This window comes from Caloenas nicobarica, chromosome 2, assembly GCF_036013445.1.
Source record: "Caloenas nicobarica isolate bCalNic1 chromosome 2, bCalNic1.hap1, whole genome shotgun sequence".
Classification (NCBI taxonomy): domain Eukaryota; kingdom Metazoa; phylum Chordata; class Aves; order Columbiformes; family Columbidae; genus Caloenas; species Caloenas nicobarica.
The window spans coordinates 145,655,420-145,680,780 of NC_088246.1; the positions used below are offsets into that span (position 1 = coordinate 145,655,420).

At 39.1% G+C, this 25,361-nt stretch overlaps 1 protein-coding gene across 1 annotated transcript; it reads right to left on the reverse strand.

Annotated features, from left to right (window-relative positions):
- Positions 1-2,445: 2,445 nt before the first annotated feature.
- On the reverse strand, positions 2,446-9,796 carry ABRA (actin binding Rho activating protein). The gene is made up of 2 exons (XM_065628110.1): positions 8,970-9,796; positions 2,446-4,433 (listed from the first exon to the last, which is right to left on the reverse strand). The coding sequence occupies exons 1-2, from the start codon at positions 9,719-9,721 to the stop codon at positions 3,956-3,958; spliced, it is 1,230 nt and encodes a 409-aa protein (XP_065484182.1). The 5' UTR covers positions 9,722-9,796; the 3' UTR covers positions 2,446-3,955.
- Between the last annotated feature and the right edge of the window lie 15,565 nt (positions 9,797-25,361).

A 25,361-nucleotide genomic window follows, 5' to 3' on the forward strand; every position in this document is an offset into this window, starting at 1 on the left:
ATACTTTCAGAATACGGAAAACGTACGTCACAGTTCCTAGAGAAGAAGACACAAGTTTTTCAACACTGAGGAAGGAACTTTGCTTTCCTAGCAAACTACACAACCCTTGAAAGAGCAACACAACCTTCAGACAGGAAAATGAGGGAGAGGTTGCTTGTCAGAAGGAAATCTGTTTCAAATGAAACATTTGGCAAGTTAATGCAGTATTTGAGAAAACAATGTGCAACTCTAGGCCACCATGAGAGTAACCTAAGAGTTGCTTACTCTTAATCTGAAAGGTTGAGGGGTTTATTATTGAAGCAAGTCAGAAATAGGAAAACAAGTCTTAAATCTAGAAAGACTGCTTTAATCAAGCAGTTTGACCATTATCATCTTACTACTTAGAATTTAAGTAGAATATTTACATTTGGCACAGCAGAGGTCACACTAGTTTCACAGGAATGTAACAGTTACAATATAGTAGGAGGGTTAGACTGGATATTTTCTGGAGGACTTTTGTCCAGTACTTTTTTAATGAATTAAGATTTATTTTCTCCGTCTGCTTTGCATTGATAAACTTGTCACACATCTTTATGTAAAAAAAAAAAAAGTTGTCAAACAATCTACATGAAATACTCCCATATGTTGTAAGTTATACCAATATTTAATATTTCTCTTACATGAAAACTATACATACTTTTCACACTGTAGAAGGCTTTGTGTGATACTGCTTACTCAAAGGTAAATGATGGAGGACAGTATGAGACAAATCATTATTCATATTGCGTGTGGTTTTCATATCCAATTGGAAGTGAATATTTTGAGTGGAAAAATAGAAAAAGGGCATTTTGTTGCATAGAGTTTTGAACACTGCATTGGAATGACTATGAAGGGGAGGCTTAAAAATTTATCTGCAGTGAGCTATAGATTGATGTATAGTTGTGATTACATTGTTACACAGCTGATCTAAGGTTTTAAAGGCAAGAAGAGGCCTTGTGAGCTTCAAGGTGAGTCCTTTTTCCTTCAGAGGCCAATTGATCTAATGTCACCTTTCTCTAAACCTGTAATCTTGTGCTTCCCCTATATGGTAAGTATAAATGCACATATATCTGTGTGTTCCAATATGTAAGAAGACAATCAGCTAAATGAAATGTTGAGGTTCCAGGAGTGTCGCTGCTCCATTCTGCTCCCGAATGTATTTGAATGAAAGTTACAGAAGTTCGGTTCTCTGTGCTACATTCTGTAAAAGAGAAAATGGAAAGGTCTCCCGTCTCCTCGGTCACTGAATTACAGTTCTGCTGGGAAGTGTGTCTGCAGCTCAGCCTGCCCTTGCCTCTCTCGCCCCCAGTATTAGTATATGCACCAGCTCAAACTGTTAAAGCGCGGGCTTGTCCACAGTGACTTCTGGTGGGTGTGCAGGAGCCTGCAGAAAAGTCAAGTGTCAATCTGTTGCTTGCAAATGTTTAAGTGACTGAAACTTCTATGAATCCCAGCATTAACTTAGGTGCAGATATGACTAAATTTCAGATATTAATACTGGGTCAGGTGTGATTGTTGCTAAATCTGCTTGGGATCCAGTCAGCCCAGCTTTTTTTTTGTCAGTAGGCATGCAGCGAGGCAGAGATGGCTCTTGTGTGAATGAAAATTGTTGGCAACAGTTGCTGCCTTGCTTTTGTGTGATGATTTCTTCATGAGAAGCAGAGCTCACCTAGTAGAAGATGATGGGGCACTCCAACTTCCATGTTCCTATCAAGCAGGTGGGAAGAAGTGGAAAACTCGATTTACTCTGTGGTTTCTTCAGGCTGATCTGTTAGTTCAAGACCTAAGCCAGGAAGGTTTTTTTCTGATTCCTGCTTCAGCAGTACAGGCCTAGTTGTGCTCCAGGTGTTTCTCTGAAGGTGAAGTAGTAAATGGCATAGACTTCAGATCAAAGCACAAGCTCTTATTACATGCTGTAAACATGCATAATATTGAAATACACCTCTTGGTGGTATATTACAGTTTGAGTGTTTCAGTACAAAAATATATTACTCCTGCTGTCTTAGGTCACTGGATGTAGATGGATATGATTCCCAAATAAATGATGAGGTGCTTTGGGGCTTTAAGTCGCACATGAACATAACACTGAAAATAATAATAATAATAATCATCTGTGGTGAACTGTATCTCTGCTGTGTTGTCCTGTGGTAGGATAAGAATTCTCGTGAGCAGAAATATGTAATACACTTAACAATTATGTGCTTTCAGTATGTATTGTTTGTACAGATATTTTGTATAAGAATTGTTTCATTTCCCTGTACTCTGAAATCTTGTTCTGATGCTTTGAACAGGGAAACCTTCACAGGGAAATGTGACTGCCTGTGAACAGGAGAATGTACTTATTTTCGAACAAATTATTGATGTTTTAGTTCACAGAATATGCACACGTATTTCTTCTCTAGTGTGTGGGAGGAATAACCCAAGAAATAATCAATTAAGCTTTTTATTTATAGTTCATGTATTCCTTTAACAACCAAATTTCGTCAAGACAATTTAGTTGTAAGAGTCATTTTATAAAGAGATAAAGAATAAGGTAAGAATATGCAGGTAAGTATTCTGACATGTAAGTATTACACTCAGAGGTCAGTTTTACAAGTCAACTTGAGTCGTCTGAGAGATCTCAAGAAAACATTAAGTTCCACTGAATCCGTCTTATAATTAATTTTTTTCTTCCTTAGACTCGCAACATAAAACTGTGCCTAAAATATTAATGATTTACGTAGACTTATACACAGTAATCAGTTCTTGTATCACCAAGTCATAAAACATTTCATTTATGTTTTCATTGGAGCTTCCAACTCAGGTACCTGTACTCTCATAATAAGTTAGCAACACTTGTTTTATCAAAGAGACAAGATGTTCCTACACCTTTTCTTCTGTAAGAAGATATTTGTTCTTTCAGTTTGAAAGACTCTTATAGGGGAAAAAAAAAACCACATTCATCTTTCATTATGCAAATTACTTGCCCAGGCATCTTGCTCTGAAACAATCGCTTTTCATGTGGAGCACATTTTTACCAGGATAGCTATTTTTACAGTAGTAGTTTAGACAAACAGTGATCTATATAATCCAGTAAGCAGTATAGACTTTATATGTTACATGTTATTTTCAGCTGTATCTAAAAGAACCATATTTACATAATCAGATGATACATTGCATAGAAGATATTTTTTTAATGTGGGTATCTATTCAAAACTTTTTTGTGCATTACATTCTGTTGAATGTTTTCTCTCCAACATCCATAACTCTAAATAGGAAAATAATAAATTAGTTGTATAAATACATTAAATACAAAACCTCATTTACAAAAAGAAGGACTTTTTTCTTATTTTGAATGTGGTATGTAAGAGAAAGTTGCGTCAATACTTGCCACAAGATAATACTGCAGTAGTATTTGCATATCCTGTTTGTGAAGGAAACAAATGTGGTATGCTTGATGTTGTGTTCAAATAAAACTATTTTACATGCATTTAAATAAATTAATTTGGAAATATGTGCACAAGATCACTTTCACGCACTAAAAATTTGGTCTGAGTTTATATTCTTCAATTTCTGATCTGGCGTGGTTTATATTCCTGATATCCCAGTTTCAATAGTTGAGAAGATCTTAAATGTAAGAAGTAAAAATTGGAATTCATTTGTAGCTATTGCTATGGGGTTTTATATTCAGTTGCTTAATATTCAATATAGATTTTTCTCTTTATTTTTCATGTAGCTGTTAACTGAACTGTCCTGCAAGCACTCCCGGTACAGAGTAAAATCCATTTGGATGCTTATGTTATCTTGCAGTGGTTATAAAATACATATTCAGAAAAATGCTCAGTGGCTTTTCTGTGTGGGTGAAGGGGGCGATCTCTATTCAAGATGTGCAAACACTAATAGCAAGGGAGAAGTGGAGATTCATTTTCCAAAATAAGTTGCCGTTGTTGTAGCTTGCTTATTTTAATAAGGTAATTATGACATTATCATCCCTTCCTTGCCATAACATTTCTCCCTCAAAGTCCACCAGCCCGTGTTTCCTGGCTCTCATGAGAATCCCAACAACCTTATCTGAAATACGAACGTATCTGTCGAAGAGTTCTCCAAAAGTGACTTGGATCTTGCCGTCGGGCCGTGGCTTAGCCATGGATTCGATGATGAAGCACATGTCCCTGATCTCCCGGTGGATGTGGGCCTCGGCTCTCTTGGCTCTTTCAGCAGTTTTGGTTCCCTCCTTTGGGCGGCCGTAGCCCTCATCACCTTTGCGCAGGCGAGTGGACATGGCCAGCCCGTGGTCAAATTCCTCGCTGAAGGGATTCAGCTTCTGCGTTATGATGTGCTGGTCGGCCCATTCTTGCCATCGGTCCTTCAGGCTGTTGACGGGGCCTTGTTTCCTGCGGGCTCTGGTGCGTGCTTCTTCCCTGAACCTGCTTGCGCTGGAAGAAGCAAAAAGGGAATTTGAGCTTTGCATTTCATCATTCAATTGCACAGTTCTGCTCCTCATCTCTTCTATATTAGCTCTGTTCCCATGCTTTTTCCAGGGGAGACGCCGGCCACCAGGTGGCATGAGTTCACTGCTGCTGAATTAGCGGGGGCTTTTAGTCCGTGTTCCAGTTCGCACTCAAAAGCAAACTCACTGATCACAGCTTCATCTCATCTACATCACCATCCTCCAGCCTAGGCCTGAGCTCATTTTGACAAACTTTTGCTCAGAGCGACTTAATGCTGTAGGGACCGAAACAGTGTGGTGCTGGTTACCTGCGCTTTCTGTACCTTGGGTCAGCCACGGAGCTCCCCATTTCTGCCTGCCCCAGGGTTACCGGTGACAATAACTGTAAGTGTGCAGACTTGGTCCTCAGCTATTCTTGGCTGAAAAACAGAGGGTAGTGTCCAGAAAAAACCTATCCCCTGTAATAGATGTTCATGTTTAAAACAACAAGAAAAAGCTAATGGAGTGCAGTAGCTCTGCCTATGCTTACTTATTTGAAGTATTGAAGTCCAGAATTTACCTTCCCATGGACAGGGTACAAGCCTGAAAGAAACTTAAAGCTATTGAGATTTGTGTCGAGGTTAAAAAAAATGAGGAAAAACCTCCAGTGCTCTTACTGATTTTTTTGTGTGTGTGTGTGCACATAGCAACATCACATTGCTGGATGATTCCAGGCAGACAAATTACTGACACTGTTTCCTCCAGTGGCCAGTCTCACGTGTTGTGGGGGAGCTATAGATAGTCTGAGCTGGTCTCTGTGCTGTCCACATCCTGTCATTGTGTCTGTACAGAGCTCAGCGAGGGAGTACGTTGTGCTGTGGCTGTGCCAAAGTAATTTGTTTTCTAATGTGTTTACTCCCTCGAAGGCTGCTCTGAAACCTCCCAAGTAATGTCAGCTGAATATTAACAGTAACACTGGAGAACCAAAATACAGTTAGCCAAACTGCACAGAGGACTGCAAACCTGCACAATATTTCCCTGCTGTTTGGGCATTCCTTTTTTTTTTTTTTACTAAGCCTGTTGAAAGAGAAGAGTGACAGAGACATCCCCAGTTTAGGTCTGCGCACCAGAAGGATGCCAGTACTGGGGAGCACTGTAGTGCTAGAGCAAGAAGTGCAGATACTTAGTGCCAGGGATAGAAGGAGAATTAGGAGAGCTCAACCAGATTTAGCTGTGGAATTGCCACTAGCTTGGCTTAGCTATGTTGAGAAACTGTATTTAAAAAGCTCTTCCCTATCAATACAGTGAAAAGCATCAGAAGAACTGAGTACATAGTGTTGCCAAGTAAATGTTCCTTCTGTGGTGTGACTGCAGAGTATCCTGAGAGCAGGCAGTGTGTATGTACCTCTAGTTTTGTGCAGGTCTCATTAACAGGTACGTATTGGCAGGAAAGCATTAAAATATGTCAGTGGCATAAAGCTAGACATTTTTTTTAATGATAAAGTAAATCCTCCCGTATATAAGCTGTTGTCCTACAGAGGCAGGGAGGGAAAGCTGTTTATCCCTTGCCCTGAATTGTGGCTTCATTGCTCAGAGGAATTGTGGGCACAGGGTTTGGTTATGCAAAACAATTTGTCTCCTGAAACCTATGGATCTCCAAAAAGCCATAGAGACCCTGTGACAGCGCAGTCCTAACTCCAGCCGAAGCTCAGATTGACTGCTTCCCCAGCTCTCTGTGTGAGAAGGTGTCAGGGTGGGGGGGAAAGCCCTAAGTGAATCAGAATTGCCTTACAAGAAGCGATACCAACAGCCTCAGTGGAGCTGATGGGCAGACCCCATCATGGGGGGCTTATCCCTCAGCCCCAGCCAGCTGTTCCCTCTTCTCCCCGAGGACCATAACCCCTGAGAAAGTCCTGGAGCTTCAGTTTCTCACATTGAGGGGAAAGAAGACAGTGAGTGAGACAGTGTGAGTCTAAAGGCTTTATTACATCTTATTTAACAGTCTAGTAAGTATTGTTTCTATTTCCTACTGAAATCTTTAATTCTCTTTCCTAGCTGAATACTATTATCACCTTCTTTATCATCATAGTCTTCTCAGGGGTTGAGAAAAACACCATCTTGTCTATCCTTTTGCTTTTATCATGCCTCATGTGGATTTGGAAAAACCTTACTGTCTTTTTTTTTTTTTTTTTAAATGCATCTTCTAATCTTACTGTTTCTGAGGGCAAAAGTACAATTTTTCCCATTGTTGAGCTTAATGACAACAGAGAATAAACTGTATACACGTAGAAGCATTTTTTGGTGTGTGTACAGCACCTACACAATGGATTGTGGCTCCAAAGTGAAGGTTGTATTAATCCCCTGTAAGAAGTGTTTTACCTGTGGCAATCGCGTTAAATTAACCTGTCAACCAGAACAATGACCCTAAATGCATTCTGAACTTCTAGGAGGACTGTGTCTGTGTTCCCTATGTTTTTTTTCTGTAGGGGAAAATCATTAATCCCTTTTTAATGTTCTGAGTTTCATATCACTGTTGCATCCCTCTGGCTTCTAAGCAGGAATGAAATAGTGTTTCCTAGGCCTGTAGGAGTTAATGTGCCTTCTGCTAAGGAAGCAATCTTATTCTGTTAAATACTGCAACTGGAAATGATGAAGGTGCTGATGCAAGGAAATAAAAATACTGGTACTGCTGCTTTTTTCCTGGAACACAGAGATTTTCTTTAACAACTATGAGCTTATGGCCTTTTTGGAGAAGATTAAGCCACGCTGACAGGTTCATAAAAGTAGCAGGCTGAAATACTGTATTCCGAGGCTATAAAATATTTTTTAAAAAATGAGTAGTTAAAAAAATTCAGTCCTGATAACAGCACTCTAAGTGCATAAAATTAATTTTGTGTCAGATTTCAGGGGAAGAGATTCTGTAAATAACATAAAGGGTGTTATTTCAATCATTCGCACCTCAGTAAATATGGTTAATAATTTTTTTTTTCTAGGTAGCAGTACTAAAGTTAGACATTTGGAATAAAATGTGAAGTGCAACAGAAAGCTACTATTTTATTTCTGCTATAGCATTTTAAAGTGAGCAATTCGATTTAATTAAGGATGTTTACAGATAATATGTGCTGCAAACGTATCCTATTTTCCCACCGTATGTGTGAAATCTTTCTTTTGAGGTCCTAACTGCTGTCAAAGGACAGTGCAGACCATCTCTCCAAAGCAGGGCCCGCACACTTTGAAGCTCCAGGTTACTGGAGAGCATTGGACATACAGATCTTTTAATATTTTACTGACAAAACTGTGATGAGTTAGTTTGGCAGCTACCCAGTGGCAAGTCTGGCCACAGCACAACTGTTTGTAGCCATCTTCTGGAAAGCTAGTTCTGCTGGACATCTCTGCGAAGGAAGACTAGAGAACTTCTATTATACCAGCCTCTGCTGTTCCTCCGCTCTTCTGGGAGACTTCTCAAGGACTACATGGCTGTGGCTGAACTCGACTTATTTACTACCTGGGCTCCAAATTTAATATGCATCTGTTGCTTTATGGTAATCTTCAAGCATGAACCTATTACTGGAAGAAGTATTAACTCAAAACTGTCTGGTGCTGTGGAATTGATCACTACTTAATTTTAATTTTTGTGTAGGGCCTGTAATAACCACACAGGTAGTGACAAATTCTGCTTCCTCTTTTCTTCATGCTGTTTTCAGACATAAGGAAGTCTGTATGTCAGGAGCTTCCACAACATACTGAAGGAATGATCTTCCCCCACCCCACCTGTTATGATAGTGTACCCATAGAGAGACTTTCAATTTCAAGAATCTCTTGATGATTCAAATGTTCTTTTTTGTCAAATGATTTATAACACACAGCATGGTTCAAATCAATCCTGAAGATGCTGAGGCAGGCTGGATGCTTTTTAATGTCATTTTGGGGTCCCAGCTCCTGTGAAAGTTTCCATTCTTTGAATTGATGAATTCTAAATCCATCAAAAGCTCCCGAAGAGAAGCAGTGAACTCAGCTTTTGTTAAGATGTACTTAAAGGTAATACCTGCAAGTTCTATTTTGGACATTCTATGCAAATTACTTCCAAGAATATGTACAATTTATACTAAACAAAATAATGAATAAGTATTTGGAAGTATTTGTCAGGTACACTGTTTTACATAACATTTGATGAAACAAATGAAGAGCTGTGATGAAAAAAAATTAACTGGAAAGTAGACTAAAGTATTAAGAAGTAGTGATTGCAATGAACCAGTAAATCCAGAAAGTTAAATATCATTAATATTTCCCAAATATAACTTCCTGTTTCTATTCTTTATATAGCACATAAAACCAAGGCTATCGTCAGATGTTGCTGACTAACTACTTAAGCACAGAGAAATATGTGAAAGGTTTTCTGTATTTTTTTTTTTTCTCCGAGAGTAATAGTTTCTCTTTGGCCATTTCCTACCAATTTTGTTTTTCCCTCCTTCCTCAAGGAAAGCTGTACCTGTCCTGGGTCTGCTGACCATTTGTGATACTGTAATAAAGATGTTTTACTTACAAAGATGGCACAGGTCGTTTAATCCTCACAGCTGTCACCTCTTGGTCGCTGTCTTCTTGCTCGAGTTTGTCGTCTGCTTCCCCATAGCCACTGTCCACTGTATCCACACTGTCACCACGACACTTAAGCAGCACGACTTCCTTAGCCACCTCTTGGTCCTCGTGTTCCATCTGTTTCCAGCCTTTAGTCAGCTCCGATACCACATTTGAACACTTTCTTCTTATGGTTGGAGATAATTTGCCACTTAGAGTTTTGTCAATAGCACTTGATTCTTCTATAAGCTTGCTCATCTCTGAGCTACTATTGTTATTCTCATATCTTCCACTGAGGAGGCTAACATCACCACCCCGTTCGTAGGCTTTGCTAACAACTGTTTTGGTCACCTCTTTGCTTTTAATGCTGAACTTTTTCAGGGCTTCATCTGATTCCCTTGCATTTTTTTCAGCGTCTCTTATTGTCACTGATTCCTTTGCTGAGGATTTTTCATCGTCTTTTCCTTGGTCCCTCTTGACACAGGGATTTGGCCATTTTTCAAAGGGTCTTTCTTGTATAGGGTGAGTTGATGCGTCTTCTGCTAAAGGGACCCATCCAGAGGGCTCCTGGGCTTGCTTTACGTGGTGGTCAGACGCCCACTGCTGCCAACCTCGCGCCAAGCTGAACACCAGGCTGGCCATTCGGATCTTGTGGACAGCCCTTTTCGCAGGGGTAGCACTTGGCTTTTCTTCAGGAGCCGTGTTGCTGTCTGCTGCCATGCTGGGTTTTCCTCTTCTTTTGATAAGCACCTTCTGAATGAACTTGCTGAAGTGAATAATGTCCCACGAAGAGAGCTACAGAGATTTAAATAGTAGCAGGAGCAGTGTGTGCCCATGGAAAATATGTGAAACACTTCTCACAAAGATATAGTATCCTCAGTGTTACAGAGGTCTTTTTTTAAAGCACAGGGTTACATTTCATCACAGCAGATGAATGATACATGATGTAAACGGGGTGACACAGACCTGCACTGGAAAGAGTACGGAATTAACAGCTCCTTCAGTCCCCCTTCCCTGGGGCTGCTCGGGTCTCCATTTGTTGGCAAGGGTCTTGTTCTTCTGGAAGTGCAGAACTTGGGTTACGAATACCAAACAGAGCACCTCAAGCTGCTGAATATGGAGTGCTGTCAGATGCTGACAACTTTGGCCAGAGTAGAGACCCCTCATCATCACTAGTAAATAGCGGCCCATGTCATGGAGTATAAAGCCAGAAACAGGCATGAATGAGAAATTTTTAGATGCATTTTCTAAAAAGATGCTAGATGATTTCTTCTTATTGCTCATATGTCCAAGGAAATCCAGGTTCGTTAATTTTTTAAAAGGTATTTATGTGCTCCATTCCCAGTCATTATCTATTAATGTCCATCTGTTTAGAATCTACCTTCGTGGGGGTCTGAGAACAATACCGTGTTTGTTATCAACACTAAGAGTAAGGGAATCACTATCTCTACTCTGGGGATGAATACAATAAGTCTGATCTGATCAGATAAATTAATTATGTCTTAGCTTTAGCATTTTGAAAAAAACAAAGTATAGCCCATTTAATTCCTTACCGCTTTTTCAAGGAAGTTGTATTATATGTGGAACTTGGTGTTTACTTGTATATTATTTACAGCATAATTATGCATAGTATGTACAGTATAAGAAAAAAATCCTAGGAAACTTGCTGATTTCTTCGTTCCAGAGGACTTCCTGGAGTATATTGATATTCGAATTTGTAAAACTGTTTAGTTAATTGATAAATCAGTTGTTACATAATAATAAACAGACATTATCTGAGATATTCAGTCCTGTGGTATCTTATTTCTTAGTATAATGTTTCCTAAATAGGAATGGAAAATGTCATTTCTTTTTCCATCCATCATACCTTGCAGCTTACAGGATGACCTGCAGCACTTGCCATGTGGCACTCTGAGGCACACTGGACGTCAAGGAATTCTGTTGGCTTTGTTGGTGTTACACCACAGATAAATATGGAATCTTGGTACTTTGCCTCTTTCTCTTCTCTCTATTAAAGGCTGGGCTGTTTGAAGTAGGTTAGATCATATCTAGCTCTTATTTAATAATATAGACTATATCATACCTTTGACTTCTAGACAGAATTCTTCATTAATCTGTGGAGTCATTTCCTCTTTGAAACCGATGACATATAATGTAAGTTAGTGTTGCTATTTGATATTTGCTCGTACTTTTATTTTAGAAAGAAATGTGTCATCTCTGGATACTGTACAATTGCAGCTATTTCCAGCTGTATTATAACTCTGAAATGGCATTGTGAGGTGTATGGATGCAACTTGATTAAGAAGCATGTGTTGCCATTTATTTCGGTGGCTTTTTAAGGCTGATCAGGAATGGGTGCTTCTTGTGTTTAAAAATTACACGCATGCACCCATGCATGCGCACAGGGTCGTAGATGTTCCTCAATATACACGGTAGACGCAAGTGAAAGAAGGGAATGATGCACATGCAGAGTGGGGTATGACACCAGCTCACTATATCATTCCCTATGATTTCCTGAGTGTAAGGGTGGCCGAGGCTTTAGGAATGAGCTGAGAGCTAACACAGAGGTAAGGGGTGAGGCCAGGGTCGGAGCGCCATGAAACTCCAGCGACTGTGGCAGGGCAATCACAGAGCGTAAGGCCAGTAAGGACCCCTGCCATAAGGTAGCATCAGCTCCACCTGCACGTGTTCAGGTTCCTGTGTTACCTGTTCTTACAGACTACCAGCAGCCGATACTCCTCACTCTGCTTGGGCGAACTATTCCAGTGGTTAACTGCCTTAAATGAAAGCTTTTCTGTGGTCCAATGTCTATCTCTGTCACAGAAGTTTAAGTTTCTGTCACTGCTGGGAACAGACAAATCCCACCCTTCCTGAGGCAGCCTTTCTTTGCGAAGACTGCTGTAGTCCTCCTCAATCTTCTAAACAACCTCACTTCTTCCCAACTTTCCTTGTGTTTTTGTGGTCCCTGATCACGTTTCTGCCAGCTTGTGCATTCCCTACATTAGGTCGTCCTCTTTCTTCAAGTGTGATGCCCAAAACGGGGATGGTTTTCTGGCTTCATTCAGCTTGCCCATAGTGCAGAAAAGGAACAGATGTCCTGTACGTTGTGCTCCTGCTTCATATTCTACTTGTAATCCCCAAAGTTTCTGAAGGCTTTCCTCTAAATGGCTATCTGTATTCAGAGACCTGACTGTTCCTTCATGTGTGATCATCTTCGTTGTTATTAAACTGTGTTTTAATTTGTTCTGATAACTTTTTCAGTTTGTTGTGATCAATTCGATTTTTAATCCCTGTTCCAGTGTTCTTGCAATTCAATTCATATTTCATAAATGTTCTGTCTGTGCTATTCTTTGAATCACAAATTTAAAGAGCAGTTAAGTATATAGTAGACCCAGTTAATAAGTACTTTCGGTTTGATAGAGAGATATTGATATTCATTTTTGTGTGGTTTTCCAGTTAATTTTGTACTGTTCTAATGAATTTTTCATATGAGATTTTAAAAAAGCAAACAAACAAACACACCCCCCCAAGAAAACCCCACAAACAAACAAAAACAAACAAAGAAAAATCAAACAAACAAAAAAAACCCCACCTGACTGATAGCAAGATATGTAGCATCTGCTGCTCTTGCCTATCTTTGGAGGTTGGAGCAGATGACCTCCGGAACGCCCTTCCAACCTCAACCATTCTGTGATTCTGTGATCTTCCAAAACCTGCTACGTTGCTGTAAAAAATAATTATGATTCGTTTAATGCAATTTATCAAATCAAAATTGCTTGTAACTGTCCTCGTTATAAAGGCCTCTGCTAGGTTTATTACTGTAATTACTGTTCACGTTCTTGGACGCTTTTACTCTCATACAGTCTTTGCAAGCAGTTGTATTGAAATTCATGGCACTAAGAAAAAATTACAGTTCTGAGGAATGTTTGGAAATTACAGCACATTTCGAACTTGTTAATAAAGAGACTTTTATTTTTCTAATGGACTCGCCCTTGATGTACTGGTCATAGATGCACAGACTTAATGCTTACATAGTTTAGATAAATGACAATGAAAAATTAAAGACCAATGAAAAATACGAAGGTTACAGATCTATACTACTATTCAATCCATGTTGCACAACAATATGTTAAGCAAATGTTTGGTTTAAATTGATCAGTATTTTAAGCTGGCGTCATAACATCATGAACTTGTCCAAAGTGCCAGTGAAACTTTAATTATTCTGAGGATAACTAAATTTATGATGTTTAATTTTAGGGTATACAGTGATGTTGCCATGAAAGTATTGAATGGTGCCTTATTTTATATGGCACTATATTTTATATAGGCATTCAGCAAGAAGTTAATTGTAAGAAAAGTATAAATAATGTCTGAGTCATCCAGTCAGATTCATACTTTGAGGGTTGCTTACTTTACATATGTTTTATTGCAGTAAGAGTAGAATTTATGACTTCATGGTTTTAAATTTTTATTCTTAGTGGAATAACAAGCCAAGGCTACACCTAAGTTTCTGTGTCTAATCTCCTTACTGGCACTTCTAAAAGCCAATAACCAGCCCTTAGGGCATGAGTATGTTTCAGGCTGGCTGAGCCTGGCCCACATTTTCTATGTGTATTCCGTACCTCACAAGGTCACAAGATATATTGCAATGCACAGCAAGGCTTGGTGGGGGTGACTGTGTCATGGGCTTTCAGAAATTCAAAAACTACACTTGAAGTCAGAGTTGAGGGACCATTTCTCGCAGAAGGTATATATTATAGAAGGAATAACAATTGGAGAAAGTAAATAGATGAATGGGCTTGACACTTAAGCTGAAAGGAGTAAACTCCTTTTTCCTTGCCCCTGGCTGCCTACGGTTCTGGGATTTAATCTCTTTGACACCTTAAGACAAGTCTGCACATGTGGCTAGGACCTCGTTGCTGCTTTTGGGTTGTTGCATTTCACCTAATACCTCGGATTTCCTGAATCCAAAGTCATAAAGGACCAGCTGAGAGGCTGCCAATGTCAATGTTAAAAGTTGGGATGTTTTTGTTGTGGTTTTTCGGTTTTGTTTCTCCCCCGCCCCAGATGGATTATTCTCTGTACAGTTATATACTATTTAAAAATCCTTTTATTTTCTCTCTCATGCTGTGGAATATTAACAGTCTGTGGGAGACCAGTTTGTCGTTATCTATTTTCTTTCAAGGATGCTTGATTTTTAAAAGTATCCTTCATCCATTACTTTACCTTGTCAGATATTGATATGTTATTCAATGTTTTTGATGCCTTAAAACAAGGAATTTAATTTTCAACCAACTGTAAGTTTATGAAAGATGCTGTCTTCCTCCTCAGAGTTAGTGGTGAATAACAAGAACAAGCTGTGTTTCATGGTAAAGTACAACCAGCTGCCATAATCAATAGGAACCTCAAGACTGAATTTTCTTTTCATTGTGACACTGGTAAAGTTCGTTATGTCAGAACATCATACGTTGCCAGTGATCACAGAAAACCTGGGCAAAGGGTTAGAGCTCTGGATTTCCTTATTTTTAGAGTTCACATCAAACATATCACTCCTAACAACAGTAAGGAGCAGCTGTGTCTCATTCAGCATGCAGTTTCATGTATAATCCAGGTGTCTGTAGTTCTAAGACATTGATCATTCCTGAGCTTTTGGACTGGGCCCTCTCTAGCTATTAACAGCCTATGCATTTGTTGGTGAAGTTTCTTGTGTTTGCACCCTATATACAGCCAACGTCTTTTTTTTGCTGAAATTCTGTTGAGTAAACTATCTCTGTGTAATTAACAGAGAATCATGAATCTGCTTTTCATTATATGTCATTTCAGGATTCAACTGTATGAGAGATCGGGGGTTTTGCATAACCTATCATGACAGCTCTGCTTTCTGAAGAAAATAGAACTAACAAACTGCCAAGAAAACTTTGGTCAGAACCAGGGTTGAAAGATTCTTAGTTGTGGAAAGGTAGTGGGGGGAAAGGGAAGACCCACAGTCCAGGAGCAGCAACTATAGCTGATGGATTGTAGAGCATAGCCCCAAAGCTCCTCTCACTCTACGGGAGATGGATTTAAATCCAAGCCTGCCAAATAACAGAAAGGAGCCCTGTAGAATCTGAACTGGCTGAAGATGAGAATTCAGCATAATTTTTCATCCCAGTCTGTAGAGCTGATGGAAACCCAACTGAGAACACAGAGACGCATCCGTATATCTTCCTATACAAGTTCCTATACAAGCCCTACTACTGAAGTGACAAAACTCTTTGCTGTCTTGAATATCTTACTCCTCTAAAGTTGTCCTTGTTTTACAGAGGAACATATCTAAGATTAGGATGAAGAGCCTTAAAGGCTTTTGGCAGTCTCTTCCTACATTTGCATATAGTGCCCACTGCTTTCCTTGGGAGTTAGAAGCCTGCAAGAAATCTGTGCAGTTTAATCAAATTTATACAGGAAAAGAAAGCGAAGGTAAGCTCAGGTGCTTTTAGTCCCATTGTACCTTCAAGCATAAATACATCTTTTATCTGAATATCTGTATGGAGTGAACAGAAACAAGGAGCAAACATTAATGAAGCAATTTCATTTAAAAGTGTAAGCAAACATTTGCAGGAAATAATTTGTATTAGGCATTCAGTTCTATTTGCATTATGAGGGAATTTCTGAAGATCATGGAAACAAGATAGCCTTTAAAACATACCTACAAATATGGTGTTAGTCAAGTTTATTTTGATCATATCTCTTCATCAGTGAATTATCTTTTCCTTATAAGAAAATTATTTAATATTATGAGCAATTTAATTTTGCAGTTCCAGCTTTCTTACATAACTTAATTTAAAGTTCACGAAGGAATAGTTTTATGGCTTTAAGCACATGACGTTATCGGCTGCTATTGAAGTATGTCCCTGAACAGAACACGGGGTACGAGGAATTGAGAGTCTTCACATAACTTTGCAATATGAGATGGAGAGGAGCCATACCAGAATAGGAGAACCTGAAATCAGACACCTAGATGTAATATGTTAGCTGATAAATGTATTTTAAACATCTACTAGAAAGAATAATAAATTAAAAAAAAGGAAGGCAAGCACAGTTCTATATAGACAAAAGATATTACAAAACCAGAGATAAGAGGTATAATCAAATCACCATCTTCCAGATATTAATAAGGCAGCATTTCCATGCATTATGGCTTTCAGTTTTTTCTGTCAAAATTAACTGCATGTTTCTGTTTATTGGTATTTCTTAGATTTCAAGGTGACGAATGTGAGAGAATTTACACAATTTTCCAAAAATGTTTCCTTTCAGAGATGTTATCTTCTGGTTAATTAGAGCAGTATAGAGTGCAACTGAAGGAATAACTTTATAAGTGTGTGCTTTATCATTGGTCTGTTTAAAGTGCATTTATTTCCAGTTATTACTAGGTGCATGTCACTTTCTTATCTTGTATTATCTTTACAGTCTACCAGTTTTGTTTAAAATCTGTCAATAGAGTATAAAACATACACATTCGTGCCTTTAATGGATGTAGTCGACCTAACATAGGTTTTTGAAGGATTGTTGAAAATTTGCATTTAACTTCTAATGGACTTGATAATTATTGTCGTTATATCGTAAGTCTTGCAACTGGAAAACAAAACAAAACAGACAAAAAGCCCCTTAGTTTCTGAAATCATGATTTCAAGAGGAAGCAGAAAACAGACTGGACTTTTTAGGAAAACTCTTCCAAACTCTTCAAACACAGAAAAACCTACACAGAGAAAGAAAAGATACAGAGCCTGTGTATAAAATAAATCCAATATATCATTATTTGCTTTAAAGTGTTGTAATTCAGGACCAGGCTCAGAACTGATGAAACAGACCTCTCACTATGTATGTTTTTCAGTATTTTATTGTGTTTTTTTAAAAATATTTGCCGAATACCTTGAAATAAGCAAACACTACATTTTTTTAAATCTATCAATTAACTAAAGGAATTAGTATATTTTCAGTGCCTCAGTCAAAATCATACTCAGTTCTATTGTTATTCCATATCCTTAAGGTCCCAACACAAAGGATTGTTTGGAACAAGTGATGTTATGGCCCAGATTTGGACATATCTGTGCTAGAAAGGAGAAATCTTCTTGACTAAGTCATCATGGTGTTCCTCATAGTACAGGGGATCTCATTTTAAAAGCTACCCCGGTGTACTGAAGCTGTAAACTGGGGTTGTGATTCTTGACCTTTGGGCAATGCAAACGGAGTCTCCCGAGTGCTGTCAGCTCTGGCCTCTCCCCCCGTGATCGCATTCCGCTGCACTGGGCAGGACATACCGTTATTTATTAGTTCTCACTTAACCACCAACTGCTCCAACAGCATGCAGCTGTGTTATTGTTAGTCAAGGTAGACCCCTTGCTTTGCACGTCTTTAGCCAAGCGAAGGAGCGGAGTTCCTTGCATCAGCCTGGCTGACATTCGGTGTCAAGGAGTGAGTGATGGGAATTGCTGGGAGGCCAGGTGGAATTTACACTGTCCTATGGGTATTTCCATGGCTCGTGACTGGGCTTCAGTTGCCACTGAATTTAGAGTTGAGATTCCCTAGGCTCTCTCAGGGTTGGTTTTGATCAAAAACTTCAAAAACATGTTGGACTGAGTTATATGGCTACCTCGTTTTTAAACTATCCTTCACATCTGCTTTATTTCTTACATTATGTAAGAGTTATTAATGGGCTATGATTAAAATGTAAAATTCTTTGCAAGAACGAGATGAGAGGAGAGGAGTGGGATCTTGAGGACTGTACCCCACAGGCATTATTTTAAACCACCTATCATTTGATTAGCAGTGTGGGAGAAAGCTATGCTTTCCTCTTGGATACAAGGATACCTAATTGCTGGTAGCAGCACCTAAACTGGAATGAACTGTTCTGGGAGAGGGTCACAGGTATATCAACTCAATTTTCTCATCAGCTTGGTGTACTAATTGTGTGTCTTCCTCATGCTCAGCTTAAGCACATGCACAGGTATGCTTATTAATACAGTGAATGATTTAGTGATTAAAAATATAGATCAGTATATTAACAGAGATTTGGAGAAAATTGACTCCCCACCTTTTCCTGGCTGAACCAAAGCAACTCAACTTCCCTCACTAGTAGCATCAGCCATCAAGCACAGAAAATTTTGAGAAGGTGGTAAATTTTCAAGAGTGACTTCTTATTTTTTGAAAATGTATGACTGGTCAGCTTGAGATGTTTTGCCTCTCAGGCAGGTAAACTGTTTCTAGCTCTCACTGGACTGGACCTTTCTAGCTCATTCCCTACATCACTGGTCACTGCTGACTTAATCCAGTGTTGCATATCTCAGGAGATAGTTAGGAGTGGGATTTTGACTGAACAATAACAAATGCAGTATTATTTAACAAAGCCAGAATGCTGTCTCAGCTTTTCTAGCTCTTTACTTAAAATAAAAAGGACAAGCACATGTTTGTGTTTGAAGAATATTATTGTACTCACATTGCTTGACTGGGTATGGTAATTTTAGGGCTACTGCATTTGCATTTTTAACTCTGTGAAGCCTGAAGATCTGTCCCTGAGGGCTTAACAGGTTTTCCAATATAATAACAATACTAGAAACTTAAGTCAGATGTAAGTAGTCTAATTTTGCTCTTTTCTTAGCCAGATGATTGCTAACAGATCTTTTTTTTTTTTTTTACTTTTTTTCTGAAATTGCTACACTATATCAATATTGGTCTTTATCTCTGTCTTGATATTTCTCTTCACATAGGGATTTATAAAGTTCCACCTTTACTCAGGAAAGAAAGAGAAAGTGATCGGGAGATTTTGAATGGTAGGAGAGAGGTGATAAAGATAAAAGACTTCTCATCATACACTTTGAAACCCACTGGGAACTGCATGAGAGGAATTTCAGTGAGTGGAATCCACAGGCAAAGGTTGGCATGAGGCAATGTACTGAGCTGGGATACCTGCTCTCAAGCTCTCTTTTAAAGGTTCTCCTGTTTTGTGAGTTGAATAATAAAAAGGGCAAGGTTTAGTCAAGCCCCAGGGCTACAATATTCCGCACATTTGGCAACCAGCTTAGGAAAAATCCTCAGCAGGAAATATATCTGCTGTGTGTACATTAAAAGTACAATAAAAATAGTTGGATGTAGGAAGAACATTTCTCATTGTCATTGTTCTGGAGGTGCTGGTTATGAGCCTTGAAAGGCAGCTTCTCATGAGATTCACAATGGAGATACATGGGGGAGGCCTTGTGCCATGATGAGCGTTCAGTGCACCTTCTACCCCTCCACCTCTCTTATCAGTCCCCCCCACATTGTGCTCTCGTGACGCATACAGTCTTTTGGCTCCTTCTACTGAGCCATCACACCTTCCATATTTGTGCTATTGCCTCTGGTTTGGGATGATTCCTTGACATTTATTAAAAAGAAACCAGAGACTAAAGTCCAGCTGTAAAACAGTACTTGTAGGAAATCTCAGCATTAGACACAAAGTGCTGTAGCTCTATTTTAAAAATACTATTTTTTTTTCTACATACAAACGACATTGGATATCTTACTTTATGGATATTTAATGTTTTAGTACAGAAAGCATTTGAAATCTAGGAAATTTGAAAGGGTTAGATTCTGGTATCTATTACTACTGATTAAGGCTTGTTAAACGGGGACTCCCAACAACAACAGTGAACGTATTGGCAAGATAAGTGATCATTATCTGATAGAATGAAGGGTAGTGGCCCTGCAGAAGATTAAAAAACTTGTATTTTAATTGAACCAAGCAGTCTGTATGGACAGTATAGACAACTTCAGACAAGCCCCTGTTATTGGGACCAGAGGAAATGGACAAGCATGAACACACTGCAGGATGAATGGCACAGAATGGAATTCGCCACCCTAAAAGATTCGTGACAGCCCAGGCTAGAGCTTCAGAGCCAAATGATGGCAGTGATGGATGCACATATCCCTCGCTAACAGAAAGGTAAATAAACATTGCATAGTCACTCAAATAAATCTGAATATATGATCAACATTTTCTTGAGTGCTGGATGGATTTTCCCTGTGGAGGACACGGTACAGCTTACCATATCAATTTTAGGAAAGTGCTTTTCCAGTTTGTTTGGCAACTGCTAACTTTAACATGTTTGGAAATAACAACGGCAACAGTTTTAAAAGTACCTTAGTGGCACTGAAAATCAGAGGAACATCAATGTATCATGAGTTACTTCTGGAGATACCTTTGGAGGTTACATGAGTTAGCTCTCGCCCACTCCATTCTAAGAGAAACTTAATTTGTCTGTCATTACTGCCATGAATAATCCTGTGCATTTGCCATAGTACATTTAAATACATGCCTAACTCTATGAGGACTTAGCTCTTTCATCGAAATGAAGAATGGACAGAATTTGTAAGCACCACGTGAAGCTTTGAAGCAATAGGCAGCACATTTCTCTGCCAAATCCACCCACGATTTTGCTTCAGAAGCTTTGCATCTTCTGTGACTTCAGGATAGAAAAAGCAACAAGGGTCCTTGTGCCTGTTGTTACTTTAACCATGACATCAGGGATTGCAGAAGAAATAATGACAGAATTAAGATACCAGTATTGATCCAGAGCCCTCTTACTAGACAAAACCAGTCAGAAATGTTCTCCTATTAATGAGTTGGTGTGGGTAATTTCTGTGTAAGCATGGAGCTATGACCTCCTTCTCTTTCCAGACTGGTAGTGCCTATTTGTTCTCATGCTTGATATGTTCCCAGTACAGCTTAGCTTTTCTCTAAACTTCACCTGCCTTCTGAAGAAGAGAGTTTCAAAGTCTAGTCAGGACTGGTTCATACAATTGCATGACCGCAGTAAGTCTCAAGTGTCACTTTCAACACTTCTCATAATTTTCAGTTTTCTTGCAGACATTCCAGATGGCAAATGAATTCACAGGTTAAATTTATTTGTACACTGCTATCTGTCCTGCAGCTGTATTATTAGACCATTACAGCATTTCAGAAGAATAGATAATCCCTACTCAGTGTGACTGTCTTTAAAAAAAGATGCTGACCTCCAAGCCAACGTAAATAGATCACTTATGGAAAGAAACAAATTACTATTGGAGTCAGACATCCCAAATTTTTCTGTGAGTGCAGAGTTGGACAAAATTGAGAGCTCAAGAGTCGTGAGGTTAATGAGGTCATTCTGCCAGGCTCCGGTCTGGGTTTACTATAACATGAAAGACTCAACTCTGATCCTGACTGGCACGTTCACTTAGCAGCAATACCATCCCGGCACCAATCTGTCCAGAAACCTGAAACCATCTTCCGTGAGCTGTCATCTTGCTGCATGACACTGTCAGAAGACATATGTTCCTCTGCACGTGAAACCACTTAGGCCATCTTGCTCTGTGTTTTTTGTAAACATATTATATAAGGAAAGTGACTAATGGAACTTTTCCTTTTTAAATGTGGATGGACTGTAGAGTCCATCAAAAGGATTATCAAAATAGTAGCAAACAGTGATAACTCTTACTAACTTTCCACTTAGTTGTCGATGAGTTCTATTTGAACTAGGTAAAATGCCATATTTTACATTGCACATTAGAAAGTACTCTTACGATCAATAGGTCTTGTCTGAAAAATGGGAATAATGTGCCTCCTACTGCTGAACATTTTATAAGAGCTGACCAGTACCAGTAGAGATAGCTGCCAGGACTATTTTTTTATTGCTGATGTTCTCTGGATACTGTGCAATAACGAACCTCAGTATAACAAAAATAAATTACAATGGCTTGTTAGAAAACACTTTCTGCCCTGAATGAGGAGAGGTTTCTGTGGAAGGTGGACTAGGTTCTTGGCTTGAGGCAGATGCCTGGAGCAGAAGAGCTGCAGAAACACAGGTCTTTTACTTTTGCAAAGTAGGACTCCTACTACTGTGCTTCAACAAAAGCAGCTTTTTGTGTGCCACAAGATATTTTTTGAAGTTTAATAGAAAATTTTCTATGGAGCGCTTTCTCTATTGGCATATAGAGTAATACAAAGACCAAATGTCTCTTGAAAATAGTTCAGTTTCAACAAAGTTCTGACTAGAACATCAGGAATTTTCAAAACTGCATCTTTTGCTGCTTCATAGGAAAGATCCTATGCTTCACCTGCCTCCCTGAAACCCAAAGATTTTGTAAGGAAAAACTGAAAACTGTTTGTAAAATTTTAAAACATTTCTGGTTTAGAGGTTGAAAATTAAAAATGTTGCATTTTGGTTTTCAGTGTTTTATTTCAGAATTTACTATAGGTAATATTAAATGTAATCTCACACTGTAAACCTTACTTATGCAATGGAACAAAAATCAACCCTTTTTTTTTTTTCCAATTTTTGGAAAAAAGTATTAAATATTTCTGCTTCCTCCATTGATTTTTCATTTTGGAAGGAAGGTGGAAGACTGTATTTTTTGCTAAATCTAAAAATGGAAATAACTTATTAATGTCTCACGCTTGTACTTTGTGGGCACTACCAGCTGCTGAACTAAGGTACTGCAGCCCTTGTCGACTCGCTGCCCTGCTCTTGACTGTCATTGCCACACTGACCAGATTTTGTCTTTCCAAAATAGAGCTGATGAGGACGGCAGCACCTCCAGTCAGTGGTTGTCAGGTCCTTTGAGACCTCAGCAGTTGTGTAGACTCCCAGAAGTTCTGGAGGTAACCTAATGATATGTCGTGGAACTTCATTTCCACACACATCTCTGGTCTTTTCCATTTTGACTTTGGCTGACAGAGCTGTGAACTCAAATGTTTGTTACACTGAAATTAGGCTGCTCAGTAATTCTGTGGACTAAGATTTCTTTTGTCCTTTTCATTGGCTGCACAAGGTGGTTTTTCACCAGATCTGAATAAGTCTTAGGGTAATTTAAACTTAATAATGCAGTGTGTATTAGTGCTGTAATAGCTAATTTAGATTTTACAAAGTGCTATGGTCATGCTTTATGTTGATTTTAAATTATTTTACTGCAGCTCTCTGGCTCCCTCTTTGTTGTTCATCGGCATTTCCATTTGATGTAGTGTTTCTCTGGGCTGCTCTGCAGTAGTCCTTTGAAAAAAGCTGATTCATATCCTAAAAAGTTTATAAACAGAATCAGCATCAAATATCAGGGAATTTTACTTTTGTTTTGTTTAAATAGAGCCTTGGGCTTAACATTTCCAATCAAATCTTTAAACCAGATTGCAAATGTTAAGCATCAACACACTTCTTAATTGCATTTTACTCCAAAAAGAAAGTCCTAAGGTCTTCCAAATGCACAAAACATTTTTTAAAAAGTAACACTGTGTGTGATGTGATGCGTTGAAAGACATAATGGCGTCTTGGCTCAAACCTTGGGAATCTGTTCCATGATCTTTTAATTAATATGAGAATCATGGAGAACTGCTGCCACGTTTGATTAAAATAAGCATCATACCATTCAGGGAGAACCTTTCTATTCCTATTGATAATACAATCATGGCTGGCCCAACACTGAAGAAATGCCACCTAGCCCTGCTGTGGAGTATCAAACCACCCATTCCCCAGGAATCACAAAGAAAATGCTAAGATTGTTACAAGTTTTTCTAATTGAAGGTAACACTTTAGATCAGTCGCAACATAGATTCAGGTCATGACAAGGAATGGAAATAATTTTAGAGTCAATGATGGATGGTCCCCTGTTGGTAATAGATGCTGGGCGGGAATTGATCCTGGGTTCTTAGACCTCTCTGCAGACCACAGAAAAACAGTAAGACTTTGAGAAGTGTACTAAAATCCGATAGATTCTTCTTGGGGGTCCCCAAAAGGTTAAGAAAGGAATGTGTGCCACTAGACCTTGTCTTCTTCCTGCTGCCATATTCTGTAAATCTCTTTTTTTTCCCTTCACAAGTCTATCAAAACTTGTATGAAGCTGTGAGGGGAATAGATGAAGGCTGTGGCTGGATGTCAGCTGCTGAAGGCTGTGAAAGCCATGCCTGATATCTGCTGTCATGTTATAATTCTCTCTTTCCTCCCATAGCAGTTTATCACCATTTACTGGGTGTTGTGTATGAGCAGAAGGCAACATGTGAAGGATTCTTAAACAATATAAGTCGTCTTTCTCAGCCTTAGTCAAACAGGTTTTCTACTGCTTGTCTTCCAACCTGATCAATACAAAATTGTTTTCAGTTAAGCTTATATGCTTATTTAGGAGCCAGATGACATTAATGGACGTACAACAAAGCATATTCAGGAAGCTTTAGCCAGCAGGAAGCACTGCTGCACAGCTTACCAAAACCAAATGTTTTCCTAAGCACCTCAAATCTCTCCTGTGTATCCACAGTGGCTTTCCACAGAGGAGAATTCGGATTGGGTCCTTGTTCCTATCTTGGAACTCGTTTGTTTTGTTTTCTTTTGTTTTGTTTAACGATTGCATAAAGCTCTGGGATGAAGATAATCACTGAAAAAATAATTTCCCTGCTACATAGAAACCTTCTATTGTAATAATGATGTGTGGGAGGCAGAGGATTTTCCTAGAGCTGTTCTGTCTGTGAAATAAATTTCCACAAGAGCAAAGGATAAGCCTTGTCACCTTCCTCCACAAACGACTGTTCATGTATTGCTGTTCCACATACAGCGCCTGCTTGCCTAAACTTCTTCTCTAAGCAACTCAGAGCAGCCTTTAAAGTTTAAAAGGCACAGGTCAAGGAACATGATCAGTTTGTTGGAACAGTCTCAGTCAACATTGATTTGCAACTAAGGGCAAAACTTGGCCAATGAGATATTACCCAGGGCTGTTAAAAACAAAAATGAGAAGCTGTTCAATCTCCTTCCTAGAAAAGGCACAAATTATTGTTTTGCTGGAGGCAGAGGATGACCTCAGACTGTGTAGTGATCATGAAACTGGACCCTGGGCAGAAGTGGGCACAGCTGTGCTAGCTTAATGGTAGTTGTCGCTGCTCTCCCGTTGTCAGTGACTGAAGTTGGTGTCTGGAACAAGCTGCTGTTGCTTCTCTGTCAGTGGCACATAACTCAGCATTGAGAGTACCAGCTGCAACCTTTCCAGTCCTAACATCCTGAAATCATATTCTGTATGTATATTAAGGCTACAGAATTCTGTATGTATATTAAGGCTACAGAATTCAAGACCGAGGGAGTTTCACATCAACAGCAAGGTCAAATCCTAGCTGGTATCACCCAAATGGCTTCTCAGCCACAGACTGATCTTTAGAACTGCTCTTTTTATTTCTTTTAAATACTTTTTTTTCCATTAGCTTCATTTCCCCCGCATAACTAGGGCTCTGGTCTTTCTTTTCAGGAATCAGATTTGATCTCCTTCCTCCAATTTTCACGGAGGGAGGGCATATGCAGATACAGGAACTTGTCTTGAAAGAAGCGTTAAGCAATGATCA

What these genes read in the sequence shown, in the direction of transcription:
- ABRA (XM_065628110.1), bottom strand. Translation starts at nt 9,721, where the DNA reads ATGGCAGCAGACAGCAACACGGCTCCTGAAGAAAAGCCAAGTGCTACC. An exon ending in AAACGACCTGTGCCATCTTT is followed by an intron (nt 4,434 to 8,969) that starts GTAAGTAAAACA and finishes TGCTTCTTCCAG; the next exon opens with CGCAAGCAGGTTCAGGGAAG.